The sequence below is a fragment of the Pelmatolapia mariae genome, linkage group LG3_W (genome assembly GCF_036321145.2).
Source record: "Pelmatolapia mariae isolate MD_Pm_ZW linkage group LG3_W, Pm_UMD_F_2, whole genome shotgun sequence".
Classification (NCBI taxonomy): domain Eukaryota; kingdom Metazoa; phylum Chordata; class Actinopteri; order Cichliformes; family Cichlidae; genus Pelmatolapia; species Pelmatolapia mariae.
Genome location: NC_086229.1, coordinates 73911650 through 73923997, shown reverse-complemented (window position 1 = coordinate 73923997; position 12348 = coordinate 73911650). Strand labels below are relative to the sequence as shown.

At 43.5% G+C, this 12348-nt stretch overlaps 2 protein-coding genes across 3 annotated transcripts in view; both read right to left on the bottom strand.

Moving 5' to 3' along the window:
- The window catches only part of LOC134623951 (zinc finger protein 664-like), a 507757-nt gene that overhangs the window by 435406 nt on the left and 60003 nt on the right, over positions 1-12348 (bottom strand). The gene's annotated exons all lie outside the window — the stretch shown is intronic.
- corin (corin, serine peptidase) overlaps positions 595-12348 on the bottom strand; it is a 28011-nt gene continuing 16257 nt past the window's right edge. For both annotated transcript variants that reach the window (XM_063469869.1, XM_063469870.1), the window contains exons 11-24: positions 11835-11942; positions 10548-10779; positions 10297-10439; positions 10099-10206; positions 9877-9990; positions 9597-9707; positions 9225-9348; positions 8379-8507; positions 8077-8126; positions 6611-6797; positions 6360-6522; positions 6174-6282; positions 4854-4987; positions 595-4740 (exon numbers count right to left, since the gene is read on the bottom strand). In XM_063469869.1, coding sequence (XP_063325939.1) covers positions 4558-4740; positions 4854-4987; positions 6174-6282; positions 6360-6522; positions 6611-6797; positions 8077-8126; positions 8379-8507; positions 9225-9348; positions 9597-9707; positions 9877-9990; positions 10099-10206; positions 10297-10439; positions 10548-10779; positions 11835-11942 — 1895 coding nt within the window. In that variant the 3' untranslated portion in view covers positions 595-4557. The remainder of the gene's footprint in view (positions 4741-4853; positions 4988-6173; positions 6283-6359; positions 6523-6610; positions 6798-8076; positions 8127-8378; positions 8508-9224; positions 9349-9596; positions 9708-9876; positions 9991-10098; positions 10207-10296; positions 10440-10547; positions 10780-11834; positions 11943-12348) is intronic.

Sequence of the window (12348 nt, the reverse complement as noted above, 5' to 3'; positions counted from 1 at the left end):
TTTGCTTGGATTTCAATGATCTCCCGGGTTTTTATAGAATATTTGTTAGCACTGAGCTTGTGCTTGAAAATCTTTGTGAGCAAAGCAACACATTCACACAGTGTAATTGCAGTTGAAGTGTGGTTTATGTTGCTCAGTCTTTGTCAGCTAACAGACTTTCTCTTTCTTTATTTATTGGGGAAGGAACCCTCTACAATCCACACAACTAACTCCAGGTGGCTTTTGAAGGAAGCACAAATGATAAAAATGTGCACCTGTTTGTGTAGCAAGCCTTTTGGCACTGTGCTTGTCTTTAACTAAACCAGATTGTGTTTTTAAGGCTTTTTTATTACCAGACCATAGTTCTCTAGTCTGAGCACATTCTATTTAAAATCTCCACCTAAAGATACTTCTGACACTCAACATCTCCATTATTTATCTCTTTTTCTGGACTAGAGGAAGTGGAAAGAGACGTGACGCCTCTGCAGACACGCCGTGAGTCACATATGCCGTCGCACATTACTTAATCTAAACATAACCCTCGACAAACCTTTCATGACTTGTGTTTAGAGCAGTTTAGGTCAAACACACGCAGAGGAGAGAGTGTGTGTATAAGTTTATTGGTGTGATACAAGATGATATAAACCAAATATTCACTGTTTACACAAACATTAAAGGCTACAGTCTGTCCATAAAGCATTTGAATCCATATAATCAAACATTACTCATCATCATCATCATCATGATAACAAAGTCATAACAGCTAAATCAGGAAGAAACAAACACACAGTCCGTACATGTGACTGTGTGCTCACACACACACATACACACACACACACTAACAGCCCTGTGTAAGCAGCATGACATACAAAACGCTGTAGAAAAATACTCTTAAAAAACCAAACACACAAAACAACATCAGCAGCAGCAACTTGGAATGTTCTGGATGTGAGTTCGACCTCAGCACAGAAGGTCAACGGGGCAATTCGTTGGGCAACTCTTCCACTGGGTTAACAGGGAGTCAAAATGGGGGGAAGTGCTAAAATGTTGATCTCGCCAAGTGAAACAAATTCACGGCCTCCAATTATTCATTAGTGGACACGATGAGTGAAACATTTCCACATTTGTTTTAAATTTACATCTCAGGTTTAACAAACTCAGAGTTTTCACTAAACCTGCTTTCTGAAACAAAAGCCCAATAACGGCAGGGTGTAGTATGACCAGCATTCAGCCTTTTGGAGCCTCTGGTGGAGAAAAACAGGAATCACCACCTGCACGTCCACTAGCTCCACCAGATCTCCCAGAAGTCTAAGGCTCCAGTCACAAGGCCTAGAGACTGGTTGGCAACCACCGGGCAACCACTGTGTGCCAGGGAAAAATGAGAAGATGTCTTCCAGACAAATTAGAAAGAGTCACTGCAAACTGCTAACAACCAACAATCACATAGAGATTTTTGGTGGTTTTCCTTTGCTGTGACTGATTTCACCTGGCAACAGCTAGCAACCACTTGCCAACCGATTAAGGAATACATGTTTCCCCTTGTGACCAGAGGTTGCTAAGTGTCTCTATGCCTATGTGACTGAGGCCTCAGTTAGTATGAGTTAGGGTTTTACTCTGTGGTATTGATGCTTCTTTGCTGTCTGTGTGAGTCTTTTTGTCACACATATGAGGCAAACAAAACAAACAAAAACAGTTACCAACAATATTTAAGTGAATTCAGTGTGAGGCAGTTAGCTTAAAGCATAAATGTGGTAAACATGTGTGTTTAAATAGAGGCAACACCCAAATCTCCGCGTTTGAAGAGTCGTCTAAAAAACGCTGTCAAGACACGTGAACTGCAAACAAACCGTCCGTTATGAGTTTTAATCCATTAAGCCTTAATATCTTTTTTCCTCCTACTAGTTCAGCTACGGTGTGAAAACTGCTACTGTTGAACAGTTGGACCTAAACGGCTTGTAAATACACAGCAAAAGCTAACGTAGCTTAGTGCTAACGCTATGAAAACACATCATTAAACGCTCTATACTGTGCTACATTTGTGCTTCGTATTCTAGCTGGCGCTAATTTGGCAGTTAATTGTTTGTGTTAGTGAGTCTGCTAGCTTTAAACTACAGTCTGACCATCTGATACATGAGATAAAGCTCATATGACTTATGTTAACATTTGGATTAATACTAATGTTTCCACATTAGCAATACATTAAAGATATACTTTACAGGCAGTTTAAATATTTGCTTTTTTGCGCTTTATCCACTTTGATGAACATTTAGGTTACTTTTAGATAAAAACTGGGTAAAACTTTACTTCAAGTCCCCTGATTTATCATTTATAATAAGCGTGTTATTAACTGTTTACTTTACTAACGATATATCTGTAAGCCAGAAACTTTAAAGGCTAATGATCCGCATTGTTCTAACTTCACCTCTGAAGACATTTTTCATCATCGTAAACAAACATGAATAAACACAGCTTAAAACTACATCGGTGTATGTTATATACAAAAATAAAGCTTGTGTTACATCTTCATGTACCATTATACAGCATGACTGGGGTCGGGGGGGTCAGTTACAGGTTTCTGTCTGAAAGAAGAAGATAAATGTAACTAACAGCTGTGAGAACAAAGTTACATGTTGACCATCAAAGTTGCCCGATATAAGTTGCCAGTGTGGTTTGAAGCACTTTCTGACGCTCACACAGCAGCTTACACTCACACACGCACGTACAGTACGACATTGTACAAGTAACAAATTTGTTTTTGTTTTTGTTTTGTGTCTTTTTTTTTTTTTTACTGCTAGGCACTATAGAGTGAAGCATTGTGGGAAAATGAGTGCTCGGCTGGTCTGTTTTAGCAGCTTCAGCGCTAAACGCCTTAATATCATTAAAATGTTCGGTTTCACAGCTACTCTCCGGGAAACAATCCTCAATTTTCTCTGAAATAGCAGATTTAGCTTCTGCTTACAGGATGTTTAACACAAACACTGACACAATTTTGTATCATAGCTGCAAAACTATCATTAATCTGTAAATTGCTGTTATTAAATATTTTGTTAAAATAGGGATTAATGACTTAGGTAAGTACGTGAATCTATCCTGCTCATTTCCAGCTCCATATATGTATTCCTTGATGTTTCTAGAGTAGCTGTGCATGAGTCACACTTTATAATAATCCTTTTTTAACTTATATTGGCCATATCTGAAACAAGCTGTTTTAGCTCTTCAAGACAATGTTCTTCAGAAATCTTGAGGAGTATTTCCAGCAAAGTAGCCGGAGAAAATGACTGTGAAATGGAGTTCTTCTGCTTTAATGCTGATTTAAAGTTTGAACAAGTAGTTTATGGAGTTCTTGGAAACAGACCGTGTGCCATCTGATACACATGAACATCACAATGTTGAGTTTTTTCCTCTGAACTCTAAGTCCTCACTCACACAGGCCTGGAGGCTGGTCCGCAACCTCCAACTATTCCCCAACTGCGCGTCAAACATCACACTTTTACGTTTTCCTTCTGCTTGGTGAGCAGTTGCAGACAAGCTTCGATGCAACCTTTGCAATCTGTTTGGCTTGGACTGGTTGAACTGGTCAAACTAGAGGTTTTGAGCAGCATCTTTTTAACCAGTTTCACCAATCCAACTCCAGTAACCAATCGCCAGCTGATCTGGGGATACACATCTTTGAGCAGTTGTTAGGTCTGTATGAGGATAGTGTAGTTTGTGACAGAAGCAAAAAGCAGTGAAATGAAACCACTGCTGAATGTCTCATGATGGAGTTTAAACGTAGTTTAAACAGAGTTTACTGTTTCATTGCTCAGATTTCAAGTTTGAATGTAAAGTTTCGTTATTATTTTTTAACCAAGAAGGTAATCAGTCACAGCCGCCTGAGCCTGGTTGTCCCAGTGTTTCTTCCTGTTTAAATTGAGTTTTTCATCCCCACTGTTGCCAAAGTGCTTGCACATAGGGGTCATCTGGTTGTTGGGGTTTTCCCCTGTATTATTGTAGGGTCTTTACCATTTAATATAAAGCATCTTGATGGAACTGTTGTTGTGATTCGGTGCTATATAAATAAAGTTGAACTGAAATAAATTGAATTGAAAATTTTCGCATTAAAAACATTAATGTGAAAGTGTGTTTTCTGTGATTTCAGTTAGCTGAGATGAAGCACAGCAGAAGACTAGTTCAAGATGTTGTTGGAGGAACTGCCGTCTTTGATGCTTCGTCTTTTTTTCAGCCCCAGGAAATGTAATGGGTAGTTCAAACTACATAATTTAAAAGTATCTTAGTATAAAGTCCAGCACGAAGCACTGAGCAGTGGTTATGTTTTTGTTTCTGTGATGTTTGTAGGGTTGAATCGAGTAATAAAAAATAATAAAATCAGAGTTCAGTGTTTAGTGACTGACTGTATGGATGTAACTTTCAATCACCAACAACATCAGCTAGCTGCTCACACAGCGTCTGAAGGCTATCTGTATCGATATAGGCACAGGTTAAGGAACTGAACGCGTGTTGTGGCTGATGATGACATCACTTCCTTCTGGAATGAATGAGAGCTTGGAGCAGGAAGTGTCAGGTGAGTGAGCGTATGTGTCAGTCGGTCAGGTACGTGTGGATGTAGATCTGTTGTTGGATCCAGGGGGTGAAGTGCGTGACGTTGCTGTAAACCCCGGGTCCGAGCGCTTTGCTGAAGCACACGCTGCCCCACGACGTCAGGCCGAACAGCGTCCAGCGACCGCTGCTCTCCTCACACACCAGCGGGCCGCCGCTGTCACCCTGAACACACGCACACACATACACGCGTTAAACACACACACACTGAGAAATTGTGTGGGCTCGGTACTTCATGCTGGACTTTACACTAATTCAGCTGTTGGTGCAGATGTTACCATGCAGGAGTCGACGGTTCCAGCTTCATAGCCAGCACAAAGCATTCTGGGAGTGATGGTCTTTATGTCAAAGTAGGACTGACACTGAGACAGAGAGATGATCCGGACCTCCCCTTCCTGCAGTTTAAACGGCACTGCACACAAACACACAGGATGAAGATGAGGCTTTAAATATAATAAGAGCGCTCAGGATCTCGAAGTACTCTGAGATTTTCTTTCAAAGTCGCTCTTGGCCACTAACAAAAGCACGTCTTTTATGTGGTTTTGTTAGTTCCAAGTGTCCTTGGACATAAAAATGAAGTCCGAGTTGCCTCTGATGCTGGTGTCTAACTGTGTAAATACAAAAACTGCCTAGGCGTACATCAAATCACTGCATGAGTGTGTGCATGATTAGGCACAGAATGCGTTTTGAGCACTTAAATTGAGTGAAAAGGCAGATTATGATTATGATTAAGGAGACTGAGGTGAAAAATAGAATATAAATTATAGTCTTGGTGTTATTTTTGGAGCCACCTGTGTGACCCTTCTGAAACATGCTGGTGTGTATCTGGTGGAATCCCAAATATTTTCCTGAGTGGAAACAACCAGCTGCGGCAGCTGCATCGGAGCTGGAACGCGACCCGGCCGCGCATGGAGCATTCCCAGGATCGGCTTCGGTCCTGTGACCCACGGGTGGGTGCAACAGTGAGCTCGTCACATTTCAATCCACACAATATCTTTGGTAAGCTACACGAAGAGTTTTGTTGCTTAACTGCTAGCTAATCTGAAATGAATGAAACTCCCCAGTTTGAGAGTTTAATGAAACATCAATTACAACTTTACAAGCATCCAGGAAAGGTTTGTAGTTTCAAACCAAGCTGCATGATTTCAAGTTTATGTAACTTTCACGGTGATGGAGTCTAGATTTAGAGCGCTTGAGCACAGAGCAGCATGAGAAACTGAGTTATATCCACTCTCTCTCAGACTGACGGCCATCTGAATAACGAGGGCAGAAACTCAGACCGAGAGCAGAGCCTCTCTGACTCGGCTCATTCTTTCTGCTTTCAAAAAAAGCTGCCAGCCTGATGTTTTTCAACCAGCAGATGAAGACAGAGAGCAGGACTCTGTAAAGTCTAAATGCACCGCCTCTACGTGACGAGAATAAAACGAAAAATGATTGAAAGATTTGTGTTTCAAACAAAGTGTGTGTGTGCCGACTTGTGCTACAAGTCCTTATCCCACTCCTAAGATTAGGAGTGGGATAAGGACTCCTAATCCCACTCCTAAGATTAGGAGTGGGATAAGGCTAAAGGCTAAAGAGTGAAGTGTGTGTGTACTCACTCCTGTTGCCCATGTGACCCCAGCCGGTGATGTAACAGTAGGAGTCGGGTAAAGGCAGCTGGCTCGGCTGAGGCAGACACACCGGTCTGACGAAGGCTGTCTCCTCAATCTGCAAACATTAACACGCCTCATCAGTCCAGTGCGATTACAGCTGATAATCGATCCTGTGCACCAGCACGCTCTGACCTCAGAGTCCAGCTCCACAATACTGATGTCGTAGTCCACCACCGCCTGGTTGTAGCGCGGGTGTACGATGATGGAGCGCACCCCTCGGCTCTGACTGTGACCTCCTGGGTGGTCCAGGTTGTTAATGCCCAGCACCACCTTCCACAGGTCTGCACTCTCTCTCCTGTGACACACACACACACACCTTTAGTGTTTGAGGTTAAAATAAAATGCGGCTCATTGACGACACATCCTGAAGTCGCCCGCCTTACCCCTCGAAGCAGTGTGCGACTGTCAGAGCCCACTTCCGGGCGATGAGGACGCAGCCGCAGACGTGACCGCTCTGACCGCTCTGCAGCGAACACTGCCAGGGCCACGCCCCCCGCCGGGACACCCGGCCGCCCAGAATCCGCTTCTTCCTGTGAGGGTGAAGGCCCACCGCCTGGCGTAGACCGCACTCTGATGGCGACAAATAGACAAACTGGATTTGTTTATGATAAGCCATCACGGCCAACCAGCAACCTCACAGCCTGCAGTTCCTCCAACGTCCACTTGAGGCTCCAAAAGGGCATCAGTCCACATAGACTCCCATGTTAAAATGTCCACTTTACACCAGAAACAAACATGTTTACAGCCTAATACAGAAAATGGTTTTGGTCTCTGATGCCATGTTAATTATTAAAGTTATATTCGTAGGGGCGTGGCCTCATTGGCTGACAGCTGGACGGCGACTTGAGTTCCTGAACTGTATTTGTACTGTTGGAGCCTTTTTGAAGCATTTTTAATGCAATTATCTGATAAATAATAATAATAATGATAATATTGATATATCTGGTGTGTACTAACAGATCGTCACTTCAGGCTCCAATTTGGTGGCAGCCATACAGTTATAAGGTAAGGGCTTTAAAATGACGAGGCCTCTGCTTCACGGTGTGATATATACAATCTATAATTACAGCTTGTTATGTCTGCTTCAGTCAACCTACAGACAACATGCAGGTTGTGACAGAGACCGTGGTATAATTGGTCGGGAGCTGACAAGCAGTTCGTCACATCTCTGTAATCTTCTAATCTGACAGAGTCAACATCAGTCAGACAACAGCTGGATGTCTGAACTCCAAAATACCAAACTACACTTAAACCTTGAGTGCAGGTCCAGCTGTTGATGCTGATCAACAGCTGGACCTCATACATAACAGTGTATAAGTGACTGTAGCGCTGAATGTGGCTGCTTTGACAATTTTTGAGATTGACGCTTAAATCTGAGCTCCATCTGTTGGTAGCATGAGGAGTGACAGTGCTGATCTACTCCTGCTCGTACAAAGTACCTCCGTTTGATTCTACAACTCAACTACAGTAGCTTCACATGATTCAGAGTTCAAAATCATGCTTCTTTATCTCACACCGGGCCTTTGCGCAGCCCCTTAAAAACTGACATTTTTAGCTCCATCCTTTATAAGTCAAACCCTGAATGGCTGTTCTTTGCAAACAGAAGCTTGGAGCATCAAAGATAACTATATAGATGCTCTCTGTGACATCATACAGAGCCAGAGCAGAAAAAAAGACCTTAGCGCGCCTTATTAACCTCATGATTATTTTATGAGCATCCACCATCAGAGCAAGACTATGAGGGAAAAGTTAAACATGTCCACTTTAACATGCTTCTACAAACACACACTGATTTGAGAGAAAGGAATTTCAACTGCGATCAAACAAACCAAGTAAGGGAAAGGTTTACCTTCTCTGGTACACAGGACTGAAACTCTCTGCCTGGAGTGACACGCATGACTGCAGGACAGAGAAGCATCTGTTATAAACACATCACTGCAACACCAGCTCACAGTAATTGTTCAAAACATTCAGGTCATCATAAGACAACATCCTGCCTGAACAGGTGTCCTGTTTCCAGCCTGATGACTGATGGGCTGCAGACAGTTTTTAACATCAGTGACCTTCAGATAAACTCAATGCTGGACTGAGGCCTCTTATTAAATCAGCCTCAGTTTGGTCTCTTTGACTGACTCACCACAAGGTTCTTACCTTCTCTTTTCCAGCCGGGCCTGCAGAGCAGAGCCGTTCCTCTGGTGCCACTCAGGGTGGACGTGTAACCAGCGTCGACGGCCTTGGACGCCGGGCTGATCGGGCACCCTGGAAACAGAGGAGGGAACCCTGCAGAGACAAACACAACATGCTTATTCCATCAGAAACTCAGAAATGCTCACACTGCAGGAAACAATGTGTTTGCTTTAGGTCAGTGAAGCTGTCTGGGTGGAGTGTGCACGAGACAGAACACTGAATTCACCTGACAATTACCTGCTCTATTCTCACAGAATAAATCCACAAATAATTACTTTTACAAGGATAAATCTGACAGGATAAAGCCCATCTGTGAGTCAGACATCTGTTTTCACATCCAGCTCCTCTGGGTAATGTCTACAAAGATCAATGCCTGCAGTGCACGTCTAAAAACTACTTTTAGATGGTTTGTGTATGTATTTAGAGTTTCCCACAGAATAACGTGTCTCCAGTCAGTTTCTCATCCCAAGGGCAGACTCCATCTCCACTGTTCTGAACTGCAGTAACTGAACCGTCTCAAAACTGATTTTCAGAGCAGAGGACAGTCTGAGCCTGTCAGCTGCAGTCCAGGATGATGGAGCTGGAGTCTGTATGTCGGAGGTGAGATTCTGAATGAATATCAAGGACCTGGTCAGCCAGGCGGAGAAACACAAGACAGGAAGTCCAACTGGATGCTCTTTGTTCTTCACACTTTGGGGACTCGTCTCATTTATCTCCACATCATAAATAAGAATATTTGAATGTGAAGAAAGTCTTTAATAACGTCCTCTGAAGTGCTGCGAACACGTGTGTGTGTGTTACTAACCTTACCCTAGTCCCAGCTGGTTGCAGGTCAGTTCGCTCAGCTCGTCGTTCCACTCATCTGCACAGACCTGATACTCTGCCGCCGTCTTAAACACCGTCAGCACAGAGCCCGATCGATCGGACAGAGACACTGCAGAGAGAACAGATCAAAACCAGTCATGTCGAACTTCACTTTACACAGATGATACACAGCTTTCTACTACAAATACTCTTTGCTGTTTCACCATTATCAATAGTTGGTGAATAAGCAGAAACAGACTGATTTTGCAGAATGAAAAGCAGAAGGACCAAAACTGCACTCAGGTGTCCCTGTCAACATATTAAAAAACAACCCATCACCAAAATTAGACCAACTTTTTAAAAGTGAGACTATCGTACCACAGTTCCATTCGTCGGAGCTGTCTGAGCAGTGCTTCTTTCCATCACACCACAGAGTCCGATGGACACACTGGTGGTTGTTACAGGAAAGCTCGTTATCCCTGCACACCGCTGAGGAAATATGAATGCATATCATTAATAATACAGTCAGGAAGGTGATTATTCGCCCAGCGCAGAGAAAGCTTTAAGAATAAAACCATGATTGATAGTTAATTTAGATAAATGACAGATTAGACTCGTAGCACTGCACTTAGAACAAAAAATAGTGTGTGAGTCTTACAGCAGTTGGTCTCATCCACCAGCTGGGGGCAGTCTGGGAACCCATCACAGATCATACTGGCTTTAATGCAGACTGTGCTGCCAGGACACTCCCACAGAGCACGCTCAGAGCAGCCTGACACACAGAAAGGTGAGATCACAAACTTTCACCTGCTGCACTAAACTGCTGAAACATTCGTCTCGATGAGGCTGCAGCAGCCTCGATGACTCTGAAATGACTCACCGCAGTTGTCCTCGTCGCTGTGGTCATCGCAGTCCAGGTGCCCGTCACAGTGTTTGCTTGCCAGCACGCAGCGACCTGACCTGCACTTGAAGTGGCTTGGAGAGCACTCTATCACCACGAAAACACACATTAAACAGAAGATTTTAGTTTCAGGAGCAGAAAGTCTTAGCGATCGTCTTCAGGACAAATGGAGTGTACCGTCGACTCCGGCCTCTGGCAGCAGGCAGGTTGTGTTTCCTCCCTCCTCTGGAAACTGACTGCAGTCTGAGTCTTCCGGCCACTGCAATCCCACAATGTTGAGCACCGACTCACACTTCTCCTTTGCACTACGACACAGCGACCTGCAGGGCGAGAGGGTGAGGACAGCGTGAGAGAGGGAGAGAGGAAAGGTATCTGAAACCTTCCAGAGAAAAAAAAAGGGATGATTAACTAGCTGACTGTGTGCTGACCTGCAGGGCGGGACCCTCTGCAGGCTGACCGGGTCACACTTTGGTACCAGCAGCGTGCAGGCGTAGAACATGAGGTACTGGTAGCAGCCGGTCTGGACCAAAGCGGGGAACAGAGAGGACTCCCAGGACACGGAGCTCTCTCTCTGGGACAGGTGACCCAGGTAGTTGGGGAAGCTGGTGAGGTTGTAGGGCAGATTCATACACAGCTCCAGGCTGATTGGCTCACAGCGAGCTGGGACACAGAGCGCAGAGTGAAGACTAGTACGAGAGGGAAACCTTCTACTCACTTTCAACCACACAATGCACACGACATGACTAACTTCCATTTTTAGGTTTAAAATACATCCAAGCCTGAATCAACTTCAGCCTGTAAGTTAGAAGGTATTTAAAAGATCAAAATAAAAGCTAAGAAGTAAAAAGAAGTAAACACACAGGGCAGAATGTTTTTAAAGTCATGTATGAATATGTGAAAATGTAATTTTAAGTGTGTGGGGACTGATGAGAGCATTTCCTGAGGAGCTAAATGTTTCTGCTTCATACAGAATTTCAGCTGCTCAAAGCTCTGGACTTCCTTTATTGTATTCTTCATCTGATAAAGCTCCAGATGTTTTCAGACAATAACAGGTCTGACCTGCAGACAGGACCGTTTAAGAGTCAAACTCTTTTACTACAGAGACCTGCTTTTGAAATATCAGCAAAATGATTTGGTTTGCCATCATCATGCTGAAACAATCTTTAAAAAAAACAAAAAAAAAAAAGTCATCTAGATGAAGCAGATGTTCCTAAACATGAGGATATGGTTCAGCATTAAAGGAGCCTCACAGATGTACCAGTCACTCCTGTCATGGCTTACGGCTGCATGCCAGATGGTCTCTCTCCTCTTTAGCAGTGACAACAGCAGTATTAAACTTCTTAAGAGCTAAATCACAGTAACTCTTTTACTGTCAGAGGAGAAAATTCCAGTTGTTTTGGAAAGAAGAGAAGACAAGCTTCACTGGGCTATTCGGAGTATCACATCAGGATATTGGATTCAGAAGGTGCTGCTGTGTGAACATAGAGGCATCAACGCCTGGATTTTACCATCTGTGCGCCTCATTACTGTAACTCCTCAAGCATTTTGGGTTAAATAGAAAATTCAACTGGAAACTAAAAGATGAGTTTTTTGTAATTTTACAGCCAAAATTAAAAAGTAAATCCAGGTATGATACTTGGGTGATAAAGGGTTAAACGTGCCAAGCTTCTCACTGTCAGATTTTTCTTTGTGAGGACAGTTTGTTGATGACTCACTGCAGCTGCTGTTGCTTCGTGGGTCGCACACGGTGTTGCCGCCAGCACACATGGGCTGACAGGAAGTGGCAATACAGCTGGGCTGACCAGGAACACATCCACCCTGACCTGGAAACACACACACACACAGGTAAGACGCTATAGTGGAAATACTGGAAATAGGATGTTGAAGGTGTGTGACAGAGGAGGACTGCTGGGAAAGGGTGACATGCATGCAGAAGGAAAGACTTTACCAAGTGAGTCAAACCAGTCAAAAAGGACCTGATAACTAATGAACTGTTTGTAGCTAGCTTGAAGAACATTCAGTATATATAACAGTCTGGCTCCTGTAACTTATGTCCTGTTTTAAGTTTTCTCCACAGCACCAAGAATCTGCCTCTGTGCAGGAAAACTGCTTTATAAATGAAAGTGTGTTGTCTTGTGCTGACGATTAGGATGTGATTAGTTTTGAAAATGAATTATTATCTTAGTCTGAGGTCATTAGGGATCTAAGATTTGCCAGGTCACTAATCAG